Genomic DNA, 22390 nt, shown 5'->3' on the forward strand with positions numbered 1-22390 from the left:
AGAGCACATAAGTGGGACAGGGAGTCTGAGCCCTCTGAGATAGAACGAGGAAGAGAAACGTATCAAAGGCTCAAAGGGAGCATCGAGAGTAAATATGAAAAAGGATGAGCCTGTTAACTGTTTCAGAAAAAGAGAAACAACAATGCAGGGCACTTTTCTGAACCGGCATTCACGGCTGACTATAATAAAAATGCCTAACTCATGCAGAGCACTTAATATGCGGTGAGCGAGGTTCCAAATGCGTTCCACAGACTGGTCCATTTGCTCCTCGAAATACCTGGAACAGGCAGTTACTATTTTACAGATTAAGACCCGAGACCACACAATCCAAGGTAACACAAGCTGGTACTAGAGGCTGAGCGCTCATCCACTTAGCTGAAGTGTGTTTCGGAAAGAGCCTACAAAACCTTTACACTTCTCTGTGGAGAGGCATCTTAGCTCTGGAATCTCTCAAGGGAGTGTGGGCCCCAAAAGCGATCCTCTACTTTAGGGAAAAGTTCCCTTCTGCGGGATGTAAGATTCTCGGAAGCGCAGAACGCCCTGTTAACTCTGAAGTACACCTGGTAAAGACAGATGGAGGCGTGTGAGTCATGAACGGCGGAAAAGTCAGAAAGCCAGCCTCAGAAGCCATCGCTGTGCCCTGAAGACCTGAACAGACCGAGAAAGTAGAGAGCAGCACTCCCTCTCTCCCACGAGGCGTGACACGGGGACCGAGCCTCCTCCCAATGTGCTGGGGGGGGGGGCTCTCGGGTTTCCGACTCCCCCCCGCTCCCCCGACACTCAGGGGTTACTCGGCCAGGCCTGCGCGAACGCGTGGGAACAAACAGATGGGACCAGCGGTACCGAGGGGGCCCCAACGCGCAGGGAGGGAAACCTGCCCGGGAACACGAGGGGCCGGGTCCAGAGGCCCTCGACCAGCGGCCCCGCGCCCTCGCCCCGGACCTTACCGCCGCTCGGCTGCAGAGGACGAGGCTGCCACTCAGGGCGGTTCTTCCGAGCCTGGGGCGCGGCTTTGGCGCCGCCGCTCCTGTGGCGCCCGCGCTTGGCGGCGGCCGGGTCCCGGCGGATTCACACTAGGGGAAGGGGTGGGCGATCCGCGGCCTGCCTGGCGAGGCCCTGGAGTTCGAGGCCCGGGGACGCCGACCGTGCATGCGCCGGCGAGGCAGCCCAAAAAGGAAGGGTCAGAGCGCGCCCGCGTGCCGAGAAGCAGCGGCGGCTGCAGGCCGTCTCACAGACTGCCTCGTCCGCCCTCACCCAACCCAGCCGCGGCCCCGCTTCCCCCGCGCAAGCTTTGGCGGCGGAGCAGCACGGTGAGCTCCGATTGGCTCTCGGTATGCGTGACGTAAGGCGCCGCACCCCACGGATTGGCCAGGTCGGCGGTGCGTGCAAGGAGTAAACAAACCCCGCCCCCAGGCCTACCAAAGAGAGGAGGGGGCGGCGAGGTGAAGGGGCGGGACCTGAAGCGCTCAGCCCGGGTCTCCAGTGGCTTGCGGGAGCTTCCCAGTGGGTACCTCGCGGTGACCGGAGCCGTCCGCTTTCCAGCTGCCTGCGGTGCGGGCCGCAGGCCTGAGGCCTAAAATTTATAGACACGCCCATTCCCCATCCCTTACCCCGGGCTCGGGTCCGAATCTTCACTTTTCCATCCAACCCCATCCCCCAGAACCGAAGTAGGAAGACCCCATCTCTCTTGGGAGAAAAGGAACTAAGGCGGTTGTATCTGGGTCCCCAGGCCTTTGATGGGTCGCCCCCGGGGAGCAGCGGGGAGGAACGTGGGGACAAGTGACTTTGGGGCCACGTGTGGGCCACCCCGCAGTTAACTATCCGGAAAATGGGTTAGAGACCACTGGAGATGTGGTTCTTCAATACTCAGGCAAATAAGATCCAAACCAGGCCAGGTCACCGTGTCATTTGGAACTGAAGAGAAAATTGCGGCCCACGCCCCCAAATACCTATCCATTTTGTTCAAAATTAAAACATTTTGTCTCTTCAGTGCCTATGTGAAAAATCACGTATGAGCTTACATTCTAGGGAGTGGAAAAGAAAATGTGCAAAAGAAGTAAGCAAAATGCAAACTATCACATGACAGGTGCTATGGGGGGAGGGGGATGAGCAGAAAAGATCTTTGAGGGATGGCTTGTATTAAATAGGGTGCTTAGGGAAGGCGACAAAAAAGATGCCATTTAAGGAAATATCAAAAGGAAGTGAAGGAGGTGAGAGAGCACCTTTGGACTTTTCTCCGGGGTGGGGTGGAGAGACAATTTCTGCATAATTGTACATAGATAAACTCCTAGGAGTTCAAGAACGCCAAATGCAGTATTCTTTGGACTGATTCTAAAATGCAAAAGCCCCAGTGGAGTGATTACCATGCTTTTTCCAGTAACAAATCAATGGTATTTATTAAGTTTCCACAGAAATTTTGTTAAGGTTTCAAGTTAACGAATTCTTTTCATTCTAGGCACAATGAAACAAAAATGAGCAAGACAGAAAAAAAAAAAAAAAGACAAAAACAACACCTCCACTCTCAAGTCTAGCAGGAGAAATGGATTGTAAACCACTTCAGTACAATGTGTAAACAACCATGACAGACACACAGAGCACTTGCACTAATCTGGGTAAGACGGATAGTTGTTATTAAGTAGCCGTAACTCTCTCAGGATCTCCTTATCTATAAAAAAAAAAAAACTCCATGCTTAATTTTGGAGGAGGGCTATGGCTGTCAGTGACTCTCTAACCTCTTTACCAAGTTTCAAAGATGGGAGTCTGAAGACAAAATTAAGTTGAACCATGTAAATTGCTAATATTTGGCAATATTCATATGGCTCAACTTACTCTCTTGCAGAGTTAATATGAGGATTTTGCTCTGTAATATACATATAGTAAGTGTTCAATGAATGATCGCAATTATGATTAGATAATACTGCTTTTGAAAAAATGGATTTAAAAGTCAATGTTTCATAACACCTTCCAACACCGTGAAGTAAAATGGGCAGTGAAAGTTTCAAATTTTCCATATACTGGTTTGATCTAGCTGTGAATTTCCATGACCTAATCAGGGTATGCTGTAAAAGACACTAAATGCTAGTTTCGCAGCAGGCCAAGAAATTCAGAATAAGGAACAGCTTGGTTTTAAAGCCAAAAACTGAAAATTCTCCAGAACAGAATAAATTGTCAAGTTGCTTCAGGGAGGAAAATTCATGTAAATCAATTTTTCGTTCCCACTCACAGTTCCAATTTAGCAATTTGCACAACACTCAGCTCTCTTCCTTCTCATTTCCCCATTAAGGGATCTTATTTCCTTTGGAAAGGAAAGGAAAGCTTCCAGTATCTCCCATGCCAGAGAGTATTTGTCTGAGATATGACAGAACACACACTGATTCTGCAAACACTTATTAAGTACTTATTGTATGCCAAGAACAGTGCAAGTCATGGGATATACACATATAAATGTCCAAAGAACTCCATTCATGGGTATTCCTTGTGCTTGGAATAATCCCCCAGTGCACCCACATCTCACCTACATGTGCCTTCTGAGATTACTTTCTTCTCTAAAGCTTCCTCTGCCTCCCCATCTCCAGCTCTTTTCCCATTAAACTGTGTCTTTTTTTTTTTTTAAGATTTTATTTATTTATTTGACAAAGAGAGATCACAAGTAGGTAGAAAGAGAGGGAAGCAGGCTCCCCGCTGAGCAGAGAGCCCCATGTTGGGCTCGATCCCAGGACCCTGAGATCATGACCTGAGCCGAAGGCAGCGGCTTAACCCACTGAGCCACCCAGGTGCTCCTAAACTGTGTCTTTTAAACAGATTCTAATTACTCATTTAGTATCTGTATCTTGTAAACTTCTTGATATTCTGAGCCATGCCATCCTATTCACTTACTGTATCCTCAGTGCTAAAGAGAAGCTCAGTAAGTTGTTATTGAATGGATGAGCCACAGCCTTGCACAGCTGGAAAGAGGAGAGAAGCATAAATAAATAAAGTCTCTACTTATAAATATATGGGCCAAAAAAGAGAGGGCCATGGAAGACTCAGATCTGCTACAGTTAAACCGGAGGAACTTGCATGTGCTTCCTCCTCTCCTGCTTTCTGCAGGCCCAGCCAAAGGACTTCTGGACTAGTGCCTCTCAAGCTTTCATGTGCACAGGAACCACTCTGAGATCTTATTAAAATTCTGACTCTGAATCAGTAGGTCTGAGGTGGGGTGTAGAGGCTGCATTTATAATCAGCTCCCACCTGGTGCTGGTGCTTCCACACCAAACACCACACTTTTGAGTAACAGGTTCTTTTTTGTTTTGTTTATCTATCTATCTATCTATCTATCTATCTATCTATCTATTTGACAGAGAGAGCACAAGCATGGGAGGCAGTAGGTAGAGGGAGAAGCAGACTCCCTGCCGAGGAGGGAGCCTGATGTGGGGCTCAATTCCAGGACTCTGGAATCATGACCTGAGCTAAAGGCAGTTAGTTGCTCAACCAAAGGAGAGCCACTCAGGCGACCCTCAACTTTTTTTTTTTTTTAAGCATCCTGTTGTCACACCTAATCATCCAGTGACTGACAGAAGAAAAACCACTTAAAAGGAAAATGTGTTAAATCAAGGCCTTGTCTTCCAGAGACTGTCCTCTAAGCTTTGAAATTTCCTCACGCCAGGGGCACAGCCTTCTCCTAAGCTCATTCTGGAATGACTTACTTGGTTTGGCCAGTGAAAGGATTTCATAGTCACCCTTAATAAAACTAATTTCTTAATATCAAACCTAAAATCTTCTTATGATATTTTATTCATTCTAAAAACACAAGTGTGAAGTATAAGGAATAATGATAACTCCTTAAGTACCAGCATGAGAAAAAGACGATTAACATCAATGGAGCTCTGTGTGAGCCTCTCCAGTGCGACACTCAGCCTTTCCCTGACCCTTCCTATAATAACCCTATTCTGAATTACAATCTTCTTGGTTTTCTTGACAATTTTAACACATATGTATTTAACTTCAAGCAATATATCGCTTAGTTTTGCATGTTTTTGAACTACATATATCTGGTCAAACTTTATTACTCATCTGAAAATTACTATTATTGGCTCATTTAGTTTGAGTCATCTGTCTTGATGTAATTCATTTATTTTCACTGAATGCAAAATGTAACAAAGTTTATATAATCCATTCTCTGATAGACTTATGGAGTTTTTTTTTCTATTCTGCCGTAATGAATATTCTTGTACACCTCTCCTTTTTAGACGTGAAACTTTCCATAGGGTTTTAGTTACGTACTGTGGTGAGAGTCAAAATACTTAATGACTGGTGATAACACAACCCTTTGCTTTTGTCCTTCCCCACTCTCCCCCTCCCCCGAGACAAATTCTGCACAAAATCATTGGGAAATGATTCCAAGGAACAGGAGTATGCGCTGGGAGGCTTGAAACATGAAGGAGGAAAAGCCAGTCCAAGTTATGTTTCTGAGATATCACCTGCTTGAGGCCACTGAGGCTTGATGGAGCAGGAGACTGCAAGGAGCTGTGAGGACACACTTAAACTGTCCACTTAAGGAACTGAAGAAGGCATTTAAAAAAATTTTTTTTTTAAATTTATTTGACAGAGAGCAATCGATAGAGTACAGGCAGGGGGAACAGCAGAGGGAGTGGGAGAACCAGGCTTCCCACTGAGCCGGGGAACCTGATGCAATGCGATGCAGGGCTGGATCCCAGGACCCTGGGGTCATGGCTTGAGTGAAGGCAGTCACTTAACAGAATGAGCCACCCAGGTGCCCCAGAGGAGCATGTTTATACACTGGCTCTTATCCCCATTGTTTAAAAGTTGCACCATAGGTTGTCTGGTCTCTAGCATCTCCTGGTTTGACCATGGGTGACAATGACAGAGTAGATTTGAATCAGTTCCAAGTTGGGAGGCAGAGAAATCCCAGCCCAGAAAACAGGAGCTGGGTGATACAAGGTGATGTCAGGTTATACCTGGGCAGGTGACTGCTGTAACAACTGGAATAAAAAGGTGGGCCAAGAGGATGTGAAGTGGACCAAAACATGACCAATATGGATATAAATAACAAACACATAAATAATAAATGGAAGAGAAGAGACACCTCTCCCTTATGATAGAATTTCAATTAATAAATGTAAAGAAATAATGTAAATAGAAAATCACCATTATTAGGCAAATAGTACAGGAATGATGGTTGCCAGCAAGAACTAACCATGGATGCTCAAACTAGTGAGTGAAAGTGCAATGGGAAACAGGGTATTTACGTTGGTCTGAAACTATCTCCTCACGAGATGCTTATTAATTATAAAGGGGCAAACAGTAACCTTATGATGGAAAACCTTGGCAGATACCACATATATCAACCTGATCAAGGTTAACATCATCAATAAGAAGACATATAGATATGTCTTCATGATAGAATGCACTGAGAAGGCCACATCACTTCTGCAGCACTATAACAAAAATTCAGATCCTTAACCTAATCACAAGAAAATATCAGACCATCCCAAATTGAGGGACATTCTATAAAGTAACGGCCAGTACTCTCTGAAAATGTCAAGGAAAAAAAGACTGAGGAACTGCCAGATTGGAGGAGACTAAGGGGACATGAAAATAAATGCAATGTGGGGTCCTTGATTAAATCCTGAGCCAGAAAAAGGACAGTAGTTGGAAAATTGACAAGATCCAACTAAGGTCTGTAGATTAATCCTCTTCTATCAATGTGAATTCCCTGGTTTGGGTGATTATATTATGGTTATGTAAGATGTTAATTAGGGGAAGCTGAGTGATGAGGGGAACTCTGTGCCATTTCCACAACTTTTTTGTTAAGTCTAAAAATTATTTCAAAATAAAAAGCTAAAAAACTAAATACTGGGGGATCTTATTAAAATACAGAATCTGATTTAGAAGATCTGGAATGAGGTTTTAAATTCTGCTTTTCTGAAAAGCACTTTGGTGGCACTGAGGCTACTGGTCCCAACAATATATTTGAGACTTTTCTTCCTCCCATTGTGTTGAGGTGAAACTGACATGCAATAAACTGGGCAAACAGTAAATTTTGTGAGTTTGGGCATATGTATACATCCATGAAACCACTGCCATAATCAAGATAATGAATTTATTGTTGAGAGTCCGTTTTACGTGGCTCTCTCATTTCTGCTTATCTTGCAAACAGAGACAGAGGACTTTGTTGCAAAATTGTGTCTCCCTCCAGAGCAGAGGGCAGTTTTGTTTACTGTCCAATATAATAAAATAACTTCCTCTGGAGCAAGCATCGGACACGTATACTTGCACCTGATTACAAAAGCCCATTACAAAAGACTCAAGTTTCCTAAGCTTGCGATTCCTCAGCTGTATTGCAGACTCACTGTGTGCCCAGCATCAACCTGGACTGCTCCCTGTAAGAGTTGAGAAGCAAAGGAAACCAATGCAAATATGAAGGTTGTGATGTTTGCTATGCCTTAAGGACAGAGATTAAGTTCTTAATCTCTTACTCAGGAGTCTCCTATCTTCTGCCAATATCCATGGAACTGTGGGAGGTTAATTTACTAGTTTCCAAGTAAAGTAAAATTTCAAACTCTTCTCAGTTCTTGACAGTGTTTGCTGATGAGGCAGAAATGCTGACAGAGACTGGAATTTCTAGGAGAGACAGGACCGGAGCCTCATGGACTGGATTAAAGGATATGAGAATTCCCTGGGACCCAAGAGTTAATGTTCTTGCCCAAGTGGTGGGTGAGGGTGAAGGGAAATTAGCAAATCTAATGTTTCCGCCCTACGATCTCCACCTCTTCACGGGTTGTTTCTTTTTCTAAATAGCAAAAAAAAAAAATCCATTATTACTCCTTACCATCCCCATGTTTTCCTACAATTGCAAGATTCTTTTAAAAATATTCCTATAAATTTTAGAAAAGCCAGCTCCACATTTCTCCATAATGCCCTGCCCTTATCCTCCCTAAACTCATACTACTTTGGCCTAAAATAAAATTAAAAGAAAACCCCTCTCTTCCTTCTAATAAGTGAATGTTTATCATTCTTCAAATTTCCTTCTTTGGAATGATACCATGGGCCTCACTACAGTCAGGGAATGGAATCCAGACTTACTGAATCCTTCACCATCCAGATGTTGCTGTGCATGTGTGCAAACCCAAAGCAATGAACAGAGAAACACCAAATAAAAATGGCCTTAAAACATAATATTTACAGAAAAAATCATTTACTGTTTCATTGTAGTTTCCCAAATAACTTTAATTTTCAGAAGGGATTTCTAACAACTGTTAATTCTATCATGTTAGTATTTGAAATTATTTACCCTCATTATTTAAAATCTTTCTAGGTATTTAAAAATACAGTACACCTTCACAACAAATTATATCACTTTTCCCACCACAAAGAATTAACTCTCTTCTCTATTAATTTCCCTTGTACAAGAATGTACAATATGAATGATAACCCTAAGAGGATCTAAAGAGGAAGGGTTACATGAAACTTTTCTTCTCTAACCATATTAAGCTCAAATTTATCTTGTAGTTAACTTATGTTTATTTCTGTGTCCTTCTTCTTTTTTTTTTTTTTTTAAGATTTTATTTTTAAGTAATCTCTATACCCAGTGTAGGGCTCAAACTCACAACTCTGAGATCAAGAGTTGCATGCTCAAGAGTTGCATGCTCTACCAACTAGGCCAGGCAGGTGCCCCAATTTCTCTGTAACCTTCAAATGTGCAGAAACCAAAACAGGAAATTGTATTAATAAGAATTTCCAGGTAAAATTCAAAAACAAATCCAAAAGTAAAGTAGAAAAAAGATAAGGGAAAAATTCACATATACATTTCTATTGCTATGCATCCCAGATTGTATTTGCAGATCTCAACATTGGTTTATGAGGTTCTAAATGATGATTTAATAAAACTATGAAATTTGTAAAGAAAATCAGAGAAATAAGATTATGAAATTTGATACATACTAACTAGAAAATATATTGTCTTGCACAAATAGGAAAATTTCAAATTAATTCTCTACAAAATCATTCTGAAACACAAGTCAGCTTATTTTAAATTAAAGAGATTACAAATATTATGACAGCTATGGACAAAATATGTATTTGTACACCCTACTTAACATTCTAGGTAAAAGTATCTTTGAAACTTTTTGCTGTTATACATTATTAGTACTATACTACATAATGAGTCAGAAGGAATGTGAGAACTCTTCTGCTCAGTGCATTATAAAATCACATTCAAGTGCTGTATACACTCTGCCTAGAAGGATTTAGAAATGCTATTTGATGATTTCTTAAGTCACCGTACTGATTTAAAAAAAATTTTTTAAAGATATTTATGTAAGGATATGGCTCATTTAGCAAACACCCCAGTTATTAAATGGACAAAAGACATGAATAGACATTTCACTGAAGAGGACAAACAGATGGCAAAAAAGCACCTGGAAAGATGTTAAACATCATTATTAATTAGAGAAATGCAAATTAAAACCACAAGGAGAAAACCTCACACCTATCACAGTAGCTAAATAAAAAATTGTGACATCAAATGCTGGTGAGGATATGGAGAAACTGGATCACTCACACATTGCTGGTTGGAATGTAAAATGGTACAGCTACTCTGGAACAGTTTGAAAGTTTCTTGTAAAGATATGGCTCATTTAAATGGAAACCTCAAATTATTTATTTCCTAAATAGCATAGATATTTATACAGACATATCCATTTTAATAAACCAAATTTATAATAAAGGGGGGAAAGGCAGTAGAAATAGCATACAAAGAATTTCAGGAATATCTGATTCTTCAGGTTCCTGTCTCTAATATTCCCACTCCCAAGATCATTGCTGCATTACTCTAAGGGCAAGGGTCCCATGAGAATATGGTGACAATATAGCCAATAACTTAGAACCAGTGCTGGTCCCAAAATATTTATGACTATGCGGCTCCAAAACTTAAAAACAAATAAGGAGCACCTACTTGACTTCCTTGGGGTTACCATTTTGACTGGTTTGAACCAGATGACCCAGTAGTGGGGAGGCAAGAAGATGATTCTGGGACCACATAGGTCCAAAGTATATTTTAATTTTAACCGAGAAACATGATCTAGGTTTCCCAAAAGGATTCAGAGTACTTTGGGGGTAGATTCAAGCCTTGTAGGCTATATCTGGATGACTCTAGAATCACTTCAAGTTGAAGAACTCCAGGGTCTTCTCTTCAGAGAATAATAAAATTCTTGCCAAATTCCTGAGTTAAATTATTTTTCATTAAAGACTTGTCCTCAGTATAAGACCTCTGAAGAAGGGAATGTTTCTGAAGTTATTTCCCTCTAACATCAGAGGGTTTGGTGTTCTTAAGATTTAATCTCTGAGCTGTCTGTACTCAAATGCAAAACCTGTGAATGCAGAGGCTTCAACTGTACCTTAGAAAGTTGATGTAACTATGTATATTTATAGATGTGTATCTCTACATAAATACATATGCAAATATATAACCATATGAAGAATTTTAAAATAAACAATAGGAGGATTCTAGCTTTCACAGGCTGACACTTGAAGAACATGGGGGTTAGGAGTGCCGACCCCCTGTGCAGTCCAAGATCTATATGTAATTTTTTACTCCCCCAAATTTTAACTACTGATAGCCTATTGTTGACCAGAATCCTTACTGATAATATAAAGTCAATTAACACACAGTTTTGTATGTTATATGCATTATTCACTGTATTCTTACAGTAAACTAAGCTAGAGAAAAGGAAATGTTATTAAGAAGATCATAAGGAAAATATATTTACAATACAGTACATGTATTTACGGAAAAAATCTGCATATAAGTGGACCTGCACAGTTCATACCCATGTTGTTCAAGGGTCGGCTGTTGTCCTTCTTAATCCAACAAAACACATTTTACTTGCAACAAATATAAGCTGCTCCCTATCAACAAATGTATTTGAACCAAGGATAAAATATATATGCAAAAAAAGTTGCACTTAAAAAATAAAAATTCACCCCATCAATAGGAAGGAACAGAGTTAGATTCTGTGGAAGTAGACATGGTTTCTGCTTTTTTTTTTTTTTTCAGATTTTATTTATTTGAGAGAGAATGAGAGAGAGCAGGAGATGGGGGAGGGTCAGAGGGAGAAGCTGACCCCATGCTGAGCTGGGAGCCCCATGTGGAACTCAATTCTGGGACTCCAGGATCATGACCTGAGCTGAAGGCAGTCACTTAACTGACTGAGCCACCCAGGTGACGGACATGGTTTCTGCTTTTGAGGAACTTCCAGTTTGATAGGAAGCTTGCACAGACACAGATAAGAACTGAGTGATCGTCTCTTTTGTTCAGAGGTGAAAAGGAAGCAAAAAGGCAGATCAAATCAAGATGCTCTGCAGAATGTATTAATCCTATACTTAAGTCATAAGCCCAATTATTAAACCACAGAGGATGCAGGCATGGGGATGGGGGCGAGTGGGTAAAAATAGCAGAAGAAAATTACAACATAAAATTTTTCTTTTCTTTTTTCTTTTTTTTTTTGCCTCACTAACCGGTAATGTAGAAACCCTATTTAAGATAACAACCAGCTCTTTTTGCTAACAACCATTTCCTAAAGTAAAATGAGGCAGAGAGAAAAGGAGCATCAGAGACACACTCCATTTGCTGAGTCTTCAATTTTCTTCTAATAGTCTATATTAGTGGTTCTCCATCGGGGGTGATACTGCCTCCTGGGGGTCATTCAGCAGTGCTAGGAGACATTTTTGACCACAGCAACTGGGGGATGCTACTCCTTAGCAGGCAGAGCTGCCAAATACCTTATAATGCACAATACAACATCCCAAGATGAAGAATTACCTGCCCAAAAGTCAATAATGCTAACACTGCGAAACCCTATTATGGTGGGATATAAAAAAAATTAAAAATCATTAAGTCTAGGTACGAAAGCAATTAATAAGCATTTTCCTCCTTGATAAGATAGCCACAAACCTCCTAAAAATATCTGATAGATCCATAATGGGAAAATAAAACATGCCGAGAAATCTTAGCACAAATTTTTTCAAACAGCAAATATTAGCATATAAATGAAAATTAACTTGGGAGATGGAAATGATAAACCTTTTTGCTCAACTGATTTTGAATATCAACTGTTTCTATAACCACAAAAGCTAATGTGGGCAGTTTCTGATTTAGGTCAAATCTGGCAAAAAATTTACTAAACTGTGTCACTAAAAACAGCCAGAAGTAGTAAAAAAAAGAAAAAAAAATTAATTCTAGACTAACAAAAGAAAAAATTAGCCACTAATTTTTGAGGAGATGCTCGATTCTGATAAGACATGTTCACAGTTACTTTTTCACATTATCTAAAAGGTATTAATCCTTTATTTTGTGGTTGATAAGAAAGAAAAATGTGAAAAAGAAATGAACTACCAAATTTTAAGTATTAATAATATTACAATTCAGTATATCCTAATACAAAGAGATAATTCTTTCCTATGAAATCATGCCCACTGAGAAGCAGAATCTGTAAGAAGTAGTCAAACAACGGAACAGCTTGTATGTGATCTGATTTTGATAAAAGGGCCTATAATTGGTCATTAAGCTCTGTAAAAGGGACATAAGAAAAATGAAAAGAATAAAAAGAAGAATATTATCTAATTAATGGAATCTGGCTTATTACAGTAAACAAAATACCTCCACTTCAAAAAATATTTCCATATCTTAATTAATGGAGTTAATCATACTATGTATTGGCTATTATGATTCCATCAAAAATGTTAACACAAGAAGACAAAGTTCACTGAAATGGAATTTGCAGGAATGCAGTGTGACCTCTAGTTCTATTCTATCTGTCACTGAAATGGACCTATATGATGGCAACAGCAAAATTCCCTATAATAGACACTTTTAAAATTACATTAGTATTTAACAACCAGCTCTATAACAGTAGATCTTTATGTGATAAAGCCTGTCCAAGAGGGAAATATATTCATTATTGCTACAAATCAAAATGGAACCTAGCCCCAGTGGAGGGAGGGCCAAATAACCTGAGAACAAGTTGGACAGTAGTCAACTGCCACAGGACAATTTTACACCAGCCCAAAGCTACTCACTAACTCTTGATTCTTTTACAATTGTTTCTATCAATTCCAATGAGAATGTGGAACTATCCTCTCTATGGAGCTCTGGCCCAGGAACTGTCGGGCAATCATTTGCATGAATACACCTCCATTAACTCTGTCAGCTAACCACTGCTCCTGTCTCACAGAGATGAGCAGATTGAACAAAAATAAAAGATACCTGGATAAGTAAAATACCCCAGTGGAGGCAATTCTTATATCACCAATGAGTTAGGGCACTTTCTTCAAATTAAGCTCTGTCATTTAGGCACTTAATAAAAGCAAAAGACATTTATGCAAGCATCTCAACGACAAAGATAAAGAATAGAAAGAGAAAAGCAAGATTTATATCCAGTATCTGCATTTTGTAAAAAAAAAAAAAAAAAGAGTTACACTTTAGCCAGAAGTTTCTGAATATAAATCCTATTTGAGGAAGAAAATATTTTCTTGTCCCTTATGAATCATTACCCTTTGTAGTATAATTCACTAAAGTTATTTTTTCAATACAAAAAGAATGCTTAGATTTTGGTTAAACAAGGAAAAATTAAGGCAGTGTCTTTAAGCCCAATAAAGGAAAAAGCTGATTAACAAATAAGCCTATCTGAGAGGGGCATTTTGAGCTCATTATCTGGATACAGTATTGAACAATTTTGACTTTAAATATAAAATATTAATGTTTCAAAACTCCCATTTCCTCAGTTATTCTTTCTTCCTAGCTATGGGAACTTCATATAGCCCATTTAATTTTAAAGAATTAAAGGAACATTTGTCACTTAATTTTGGAACAAAATACGAATGGTGCTTGACCCAGAACTATCAACTCAGATAGTAAACAATTATGTTCATATGTATTCTTGACCCAGTATAAAAAGGAGAAGGATCCACAGCTGTCAAAATATGGTTGGAAATGGCTAACGGCATTTGGAATCTGCTACAAAACAGAAGATAGAAAGTTTTGAGGTACTGTTGCCTTACAGTCTTATCAAGGTTTAGATTTAAAAATCTAAATGAGGGATTTTTTTGTTTTGTTTTGTATTCAAAAAAGCAGATTACAAAGCTCATCTGAAGTCTCAGTCATTGTTGTATTGGTTATCATCCCTGAGCTGTGTCTCATCTGCGTGTCGTATCAACCAGCTGTATATGGTTTCAGTCATTCCACTTAGTGCTACATCTTGTTATACCAATTCATGGAACGCTTCACTGCTTTGACCCAGTTTTCCATGCTCATTTCATATTCTTGCCATTTCTTCTGCGGCTTGAAAACAACTTCACTTTGCCTCAGTTTCTTCAGTTCCTCCTTGTCAGCCCAAAACCCTATGAATAGAAAAAATCACTCTCAAATTTTAAGTCAAATAAGGAGTCCATAAAGTTTATCCACAAACCTATGCAAACTGGTGCACAGGTAAACAACTATTGTTTTAAAACACAATTTAAAATATTTTTGCTGCTTTTGAATTTTGTTAGATTGACTATCCCTGGGAATAAGTCCACCAGGATTTTAAAATCATTTTGTTTCTATCAGCTTTATTTCTGTATGGCAGACCAACCTCACCCTATCATCATTTAATTTCATGACTTGCTAAGAAAAGTAATTTCTTCCAAGTAAGAAATTGTATATTTTCCTTTTACATAACTAAAAAAAGATAAATTAGGATTTTTGTCATATATCTTGAGGTAAGAGGCAACTCTCTGGGATATGCATAAATTCAAAGTTGGGACTGAATGTAGTTTCTTTTTCAAACTATTTTATTTCATACAAGTTACTTAAATCCCACTTCCTGATAATATTGTCCTGGCATATATTGTTCTTCATAAAGAGGAGCATGTGATTTATAATAAAAAGCAGCAAGAACACACTTTTATATCTATGACCGTAAGTAATCTGAAATGGCTGAGGTGTCTTATTAATTAACCTGGTGTATTTCACTTACTCTGAAGTACTAATAGAGTTGACAAGTCTTCTTGAGGAATATTTTCTCTTATCAATAAAGCAGACACAAAATTCTTTCCTCTCATATTTTCTGTCAGGACACATTCTTTCTAACTGACAAAGTCAGCCTTTTAGATTTATCTATATTTAAAGATATTAATTTATAGAAGTTACTAAAAGACTAAAAATAGTTTTTATTAGTATACTAAAGTTAGATAAGTCTAGTCATGAAAACAAGCATGTTCTTAAAATCCTTATTTCCAGAATTAATTATTTACTCTCCAAGGCATATGTATTTTTTTAAAGATTTCCTTCCTTCCTTCCTTCCTTCCTTTAGCGTGTGATCTGGGGGAGAGGCAGAGGGAGAAGGAGAGAGAAAATCTCAAGCACTCTGCACTGAGCATGGAGCCCAATACAGGGCTCACTCACATCCCTGAAATCATGACGTGAACCGACATCAAGAGTCAGATGCTTAATCCACTGAGCCACCCAGGTGCCCCATGACATACATATTTTTTAAAGTACTTTTATTAAGTATGTATCAAATAGAGTCATCTCATGGGTGAATTTTGAAAATAGAGAGGATGTGCATAGCCTTCAAGTCTCAGATTCTTGAAAGAGAAGCAATCCAACCAGAAATCTCAGCTTTTCTGAGACGATAAAACTATTCCCTGTAGTTAGTGAAGTCTCTGTATAGGAAGGGTTTGAAATTAAGTATAGTATAGATACAATGAAACAGCTAAAGCTCAAGCCACTATGTTATTTTTTTTAAAGGCTGATTTTATTTATTTGTTTTTTTTATCTGTTTATTTATTTGTCAGAGAGAGAGCACAAGCAGTAGGAGAGGCAGGCAGAGGGAGAAGCAGGCTCCTTAACAAGCAAGGAGCCCAACATAGGACTCGACCCCAGAATCAGGATCATGACCCAATCAGGAAGCAGATGCCTAACCGACGGATCCACCCAGATGTCCTGCCACGACGTTATGTTTAAGAATAATCTGTATGATTACGTGGATGGCTCAGAGGGTTAAGCCTCTGCCTTCGGCTCAGGTCATGATCTCAGGGTCTTGGAATCGAGCCCCACATCGGGCTCTCTGCTCAGCAGGGAGCCTGCTTCCTCCTCCTCTCTCTCTGCCTGCCTCTCTGCCTACTTGTGATCTCTATCAAATAAATAAATAACATCTTTAAAAAAAAAAAAAAGCCCAAAATTTAAAAAAAAAAAAAAGAGTAATCTGTATGTGGGGATGCCTGAGTGGCTCAGTCAGTAAAGCATCGGCCTTTGGCTCAGGTCATGATCGCAGGGTCCTGGGATTAAGCATCAGGTTCCTTCCTCCATGAGGAGACTGCTTCTTCTCTGCTGCTCCCCCTGCTTGAGCTTTCTTGTTCTCTCTACCAAATAAATAAATAAAATCATAAAAAAAGAATAATCTGTAAGTGTTATCTAAAATAATTAAAATGTTCAAGAGAATCTGATATATTTTTAGTCTTATAAGGTGAAAAGGCACAGAAAGATTTTATTTACCTTATAAATAATATCAGAATGTTTATGAGCATTTAATTTACTGTAAATATAAGCATAATTTATTCATTTTGCAAGATTTAAAATTTATTTAAGTGCAGGAGAAGATTTTGTTACACTTCTAAGTTTGCTTAGTTAGGCATATGAAATTATTAAAAAGAAAGTCAATTGTATTAAATTTGTATTAGTTGAAATATACAAAAGAATTTAACTGAATTTGTAAATGGAAATATTATTCAAGGGAAAGTTCTTTTCTTCAACTTTAATTAACCACACATTAATCAATGAGCAAATGAAAGTGACTGTTTCAATTTTATTCAAAGTTAACAGATTTTTACTAGAATAAAGTTAAAGTTGAACTTACCAAGATTTCAAACTTTTTACATTTGTAACTTTAATATATTAAATATTTGCCTAAAGCTCTTAACTACAAAATATTCTGTTTTGTACAAACACTCTTTCCCTTCCACACAGGAATGTACTAAATATTCCAGTGTCCCAAGTCAGCATCCTGCTTCCTAGGGAACCCTCTACTTGGCTTCCCTGAGTCTATTCTTCATCCTCCCAAATAATCGTCACACTAATTGCCAAAGTGGTCTGTTCAAATATAGATCTATCCATGTCCCTCCCCTGCTTAAAATTCTACGGTGGCTCTCCAGTGCCTTCACAATTAAGTTCAAACTCCTGTATGAGGAGTCTACCACAATTGGACCTCTGTTTCTCTCCAGCCTTTCCTCTTGCTTTTCCTCTATTAGCACTTACTGTAATGGGCTGGGACATTTGCACAGGCTGCTTTCTTTATTGGACCACTCATCTCTTGTGGCTCCTTACTGCCTCTTCTGGCTGCCTGCTGACTCCTTCAAAACTGAACCTCCTCTGGGAAGCCTGCACCACTTGCTTAAAGCTATGGCTGTCCAAGGGGTTTATCACACAAGTCTAATAACTGGCTGACTTGCCTGACTGTAACTAGAGACTCCCATAGCAGGGACTATGCCTTTTAAACTCTATTCCCAGCAGTGACTGTCATGTAGCAGGTACTCAACATATTTTCAATAAGCAAAAGAATGGAATAGTTTCTAATGCCAAAGAAAAGCCTATCTGCTCTGGAAGTTTACCCAGAGACCTTTCCTCCGCTGAAGACAGAGCAGTTGAAAATGAATTCTCCTTGCCTCATAATTCTGACTGAAGGTGTGAAGGAAGGAGGGAGGGAGAGGAAGAAAACCTACCCACGGAGGAGGTCAAAGGAGTATTCTGTGAGTTATGTGCATATGTGTATGGAGCTTAATGAACACCAGGGTTTTCCAGAGCCTCTCTATAATTCTGTGATTTGGGAAGAGAAATGCTATTGGCAAGAAACAGCTTCCAAGACAGCTCTCGCTTTTATAAAATCCACACATACCAACAGCAAGGCCAGCCAGAAAAGCTGCACCAAGGCAGGACATGTCTATGTTGACGGGTCTCTCTATATTAGCATTAATCAGGTCTGAAGTCATCTGCATAACAAAATTGTTCCTACAAACTCCTCCATCTGCCCTGTGGGGACCAAGATATTTGAGATAAATTATTCCAACAGAAGCATAGAAACATTCATTTTTTTTTTAAAAGGGCCACATATTTTTTTTTTATTCTTGATATTGTAAGTTCAACTTTTAATTCCAAAACTGTATCATTCCACATTGATCCGAAGTTAAGGTACTCACCAGGCAATCTTCAAACACTTTTCCTTATTCCTAACATCAATCTTCCCACCCACCCTGTTTGTTAAGACTAGCTCAAATTAGGCCAAATAAACTAAGCCAATGTAAAAATTCATTTGGACATACCAGCAAAGAAAATTTGATGTTTCCATGCCAAAAGGATAGCCACACATACAAAAAGGAGATTTTAAAGATGTTTATAATATACATACGTGGATTAGGATCTTCCTAAATTCTATATTGTGTTATGTTCTCTATAAATCCAAATTCTTTTCTTTCCAAATTCCTATGACCAAGAATTTTGTTGCAAAGGAACTAGGCATAATTTTTTTTGAAATCCTGAATAATCATAATGACGAAAATACTAATAGCAATTACTATTCACTTCCAATTTCTAATTAAATCTATTGAAAACAAAGTTTACATACCGGACTTTTGTCACAGGGATATGGATCTCTTTCTGCATCAGCTCATACAACTGTTTGTTTCTAGTAAAAAAATCAAGATAACTATTTAGGGAACATTCATAGCATGATAATTCTCTATCTTTTTCTAATCTAGAAAAATAAAAACTTTGGTCTTATTTATGTGGCATTTATAAAATATGCAAAAGAAAACATTAAACCAACATATTAATATTCAAAAATATTATGCTAACTGGAAGTTGATAATAAATGCTCAAACAAGCAAGAGGTTCGGGGCCTAGTGCTTTCACGTTGAGAAAAGGGAGGTTATTTTTCATTTAGAAATAAATTTAATCTATTGTCCTTACTACAAATAAAAATTTAAAGCAAGCACTCATTTATTAGACAGCAATTAGGATAATATGACATATATAACATCTAATAGAATTCATCAACTATAAAAATAATCACTTTGTAATCACAGACATTTTTATTTTAAATGTTCCAAATGTTCCATATTTATGACAGCCAGATTCTTAACTTTAATAAACTACAACTGTGTCATAATGAAAAGACCATAGGGAAAGATACAAAAAAAGTAATTTTGGTGATTCAATCTTTGAGTATAATGGAAGCATTATTAATTAGAATCATTAGAATTCTCCTTTATCAATAAGGATAGAAAAATCTATCCTTGGGGCGCCTGGGTGGCTCAGTGGGTTAAGCCTCTGCCTTCAGCTCAGGTAATGGTCTCAGGGTCCTGGGATCGAGTCCCACATCGGGCTCTCTGCTCAGCAGGGTGCCTGCTTCCTCCTCTCTGCCTGCCTCTCTGCCTACTTGTGATCTCTCTCTGTCAAATAAATAAATGGAATCTTTAAAAAAAAAAATCTATCCTTATTGATAAAGGAGAATTCTAATGATTCTAATTAAATTCTATTCTCTGAAAGCCCAAATTTTAAATCTTTTATGCTTAAGAAATTAGATACAGTTGACCCTTGAATAACACAGGGATTAGGGATATTAACCCACCACAAAATCAAAAATCCATGTGTAAATTCTGATTCCCCTAAAACTTTACTAATAGCGTACTTTTGGCAGGAAGCCTTACTGATAACAGTCAATTGATACATATTTTGTATGTTATATGTGTTATATACTGTATTCTTCAATAAAATAAGCTAGGAAAATGAAAATGTTATTAAAAAAATCATAAGGAAGAGAAAATACATTTATAGTCCTGTACCGTGTTTACTGAAAAAATTCACATGTTTAAGTGGATTTGCACAGTTCAAACCCATGGTGTTCAAGAGCCAACTGCATTTTTAAAAATCCTCTATTTTCAAATATCAAATCTAAATGGTACTGGTTCTATTGCATCTAAAAAAAAAAGATGTTACAGCAATGAAGCAATAGGAGCAGATTATGTCATAAGCAGTATGACTTTAAAGTATAAAAAGTTAAAATTAAGAAATTTCATAATTTAGTTTAGCAGAAATTAACAGAAGGAAATGGAAATACCATTTCCATTTGGTATATGAGGAAGGGAGAGTTTAGGGCAGGTTTTGGTACCTGAAAGCTATGGACTCCAATATTGCTCGTACGAGATGGTATTTATTGGTGGAAGGCTTCAAGCCCATAAAAGAGGCACATGCACAGGGATCATTTAGTGGAGCCTAAAGAAAGAGATAGGAAGAATTTTTTTTTAATTTTTTATTTTTTTATAAACATATAATGTGTTATTAGCCCCAGGGGTACAGGTCTGTGAATTGCCAGGTTTACACACTTCACAGCACTCACCATAGCATATACCCTCCCCAATGTCCATAACCTCATCACCCTCTCCCCTTTTCCCCACCAGCAACCCTCAGTTTGTTTTGTAAGATTAAGAGTCTCTTATGGTTTGTCCACCCTCCTATCCCATCTTGTTTCATTTATTCTGTTCCTAGCCCCCCCAAAACCATGTTGAATCTCCACTGGGAAGAATTTTTATTATTGTTCTAAATTATATCTATAGTCTTGAAGACATAGTATGCAAAAAAAAAAAAGCCATGGTAGAAAAAAGAATGCTTGGAGTTAAGAAGTTTTAAAATAAATGACAGCCCCATAGTAAGTGAACTATTACGATAACTCTTTAATAGGACCTAAGCAGGGCTGAGTCATAGGTACTGGACTTAGCTAAACCTTCTGTCTGAACTCATACGAAGTGAAGGGACTGAGGCAGAGTAACAAATTATTAATCATTTTTTTTCAGAGTAACAAACTATTGAATATCTAGCTCTATAAGAAGAAATGAAAAGCAATCCTAGTATTTCCCCTTTTCTCCATCTGTAAAGTTTTTACACCAGAATCGTTTTTGTAGAGTGTTTTTTTAAAAATATACATTAGTCTTAAGATTAAAAAACTATTAATGCAGAATATGTGTTTTCCAGTGTCATAACTTACACCTGGTATGCTGTCAGACATTCAAACTAAACTCTTTTATTTCTTAGCTTATAGTCTTATTGCCTCATAGGAGAAATGACTTGGCCTAACTTCTGTCTTTAAAAGAGCCGAAGTCTTGAGCTGGAATTCTGTATCTGTAGGATGAAGTTTGTTTTCATCTTTGCATCCCCAGAAATGCAAGACAATTCTGGGACACAAAGATGAAGAGCAAAGACCCCTGCCAGAGTTTATAATCTCACATGGAAAGACACAGAAGAATGGTTTCAATGTTAAGATATGGGGTCGTAACGGAGGGAAGTATTAGTGCTATCAGGAAATGATGATCCCCAAGAAAAATGCCTTCTAGCTTCAGGGCCTTGAGATATCATCTCAATAACTGGAAAACTTTCCACCACCACTTTTCCTGGTTAATCCTACTCCCCTTCCAGATCTTGGCTCAGATTCCTCTGGCAAAACTTCTGATCCCAGAGACAAGACCAAGCCTCTATCGTCGTTTTTATTTTTGTTTTCAAAATTGTATTTATTTATTTGACACAGAGAGAAAGAGAGCACAAGCAGGGGGAGCAGCAGAAGGAGAGGGAGCCCCAGACTCCCTGCTGAGCAGGGAGCCCAATGTAGAGTTTGAGCCCAACCTGAGCCCAAGGCAGATGCTAAACTGACTGAGCCACTCAGGTGCCCCCTCCATCACCGCTTTTATGGAACCCTAGAGCTTCACATCATATCATATATTTACAATCATGTATACTTGTGTGAACATTTGTTAAAAGTCTGTCTTCCCTGCAGAAACTCATTCCTATAAGTTTCCAGGGCCTTGCACTGCATCTGGCCCCCACAGGGCATCCTCACATATTTGTTCAATTAATGAACAAACAATACTCTTCCTCATTACTTAATTGAAGAAATTCCACATTACATCTTATCCTTCCTGTAGCCGTGATTTTCCTCCTATTGTGATTTTATCCTGATTATTTTTCAAATTTATTAACGTGTTTTGGTGATTCACTCAGTAAAAGCTTATTTATACAGTCACGCTGGCTTCTATCAGGTGATACAATACTGTAAAACAAAGAGAGGTCAGATTTAGCTAGTTCAATGAGTCCCTAGCAGTGTGCTATGTATTTTCTGTGTAAAAACATTTTCTTTTAATATACCACATAAAGTCCTGGTATGACTGGCCTGAAATCACTTTTGTAAAATTGGTAAGCACATAAATTTATAATCAATTAGTAATAGGTGAATCTGAAGGGTAATAAATTCCATAGAGACCCAAAAAGTCCTTTTCATTACAGTTCCCCTGTATTAGTTAGTCCAAGTGA

The 22390-nt window shown here is 38.5% G+C and overlaps 2 protein-coding genes across 8 annotated transcripts in view; both read right to left on the reverse strand.

The window, feature by feature from the left end:
• The window catches only part of TFDP2 (transcription factor Dp-2), a 174407-nt gene extending 173144 nt beyond the window's left edge, over nt 1-1263 (reverse strand). For 2 of the 3 annotated variants that reach the window (XM_045088463.1, XM_004754491.3), the window contains exon 1: nt 948-1263. The gene's annotated coding sequence lies outside the window, so the exon portion shown is untranslated. The remainder of the gene's footprint in view (nt 1-947) is intronic. The other variant, XM_045088461.1, reaches the window with a different exon arrangement.
• An 11065-nt stretch (nt 1264-12328) lies between these two features.
• Nucleotides 12329-22390, reverse strand: part of GK5 (glycerol kinase 5) — an 81416-nt gene continuing 71354 nt past the window's right edge. For 4 of the 5 annotated variants that reach the window (XM_045088465.1, XM_004754485.3, XM_013057269.2 and 1 more), the window contains 4 exons: nt 20202-20305; nt 18657-18716; nt 17931-18064; nt 12329-14397 (listed from right to left, as the gene is read on the reverse strand). In XM_045088465.1, the coding sequence (XP_044944400.1) occupies nt 14249-14397; nt 17931-18064; nt 18657-18716; nt 20202-20305 (447 nt within the window). In that variant the 3' untranslated portion in view covers nt 12329-14248. The remainder of the gene's footprint in view (nt 14398-17930; nt 18065-18656; nt 18717-20201; nt 20306-22390) is intronic. The other variant, XM_004754487.3, reaches the window with a different exon arrangement.

This window comes from Mustela putorius, unplaced genomic scaffold (genome assembly GCF_011764305.1).
Source record: "Mustela putorius furo isolate JIRA1106 unplaced genomic scaffold, ASM1176430v1.1 tig00003834_pilon_pilon_pilon, whole genome shotgun sequence".
NCBI classification, from domain to species: Eukaryota; Metazoa; Chordata; class Mammalia; order Carnivora; family Mustelidae; genus Mustela; species Mustela putorius.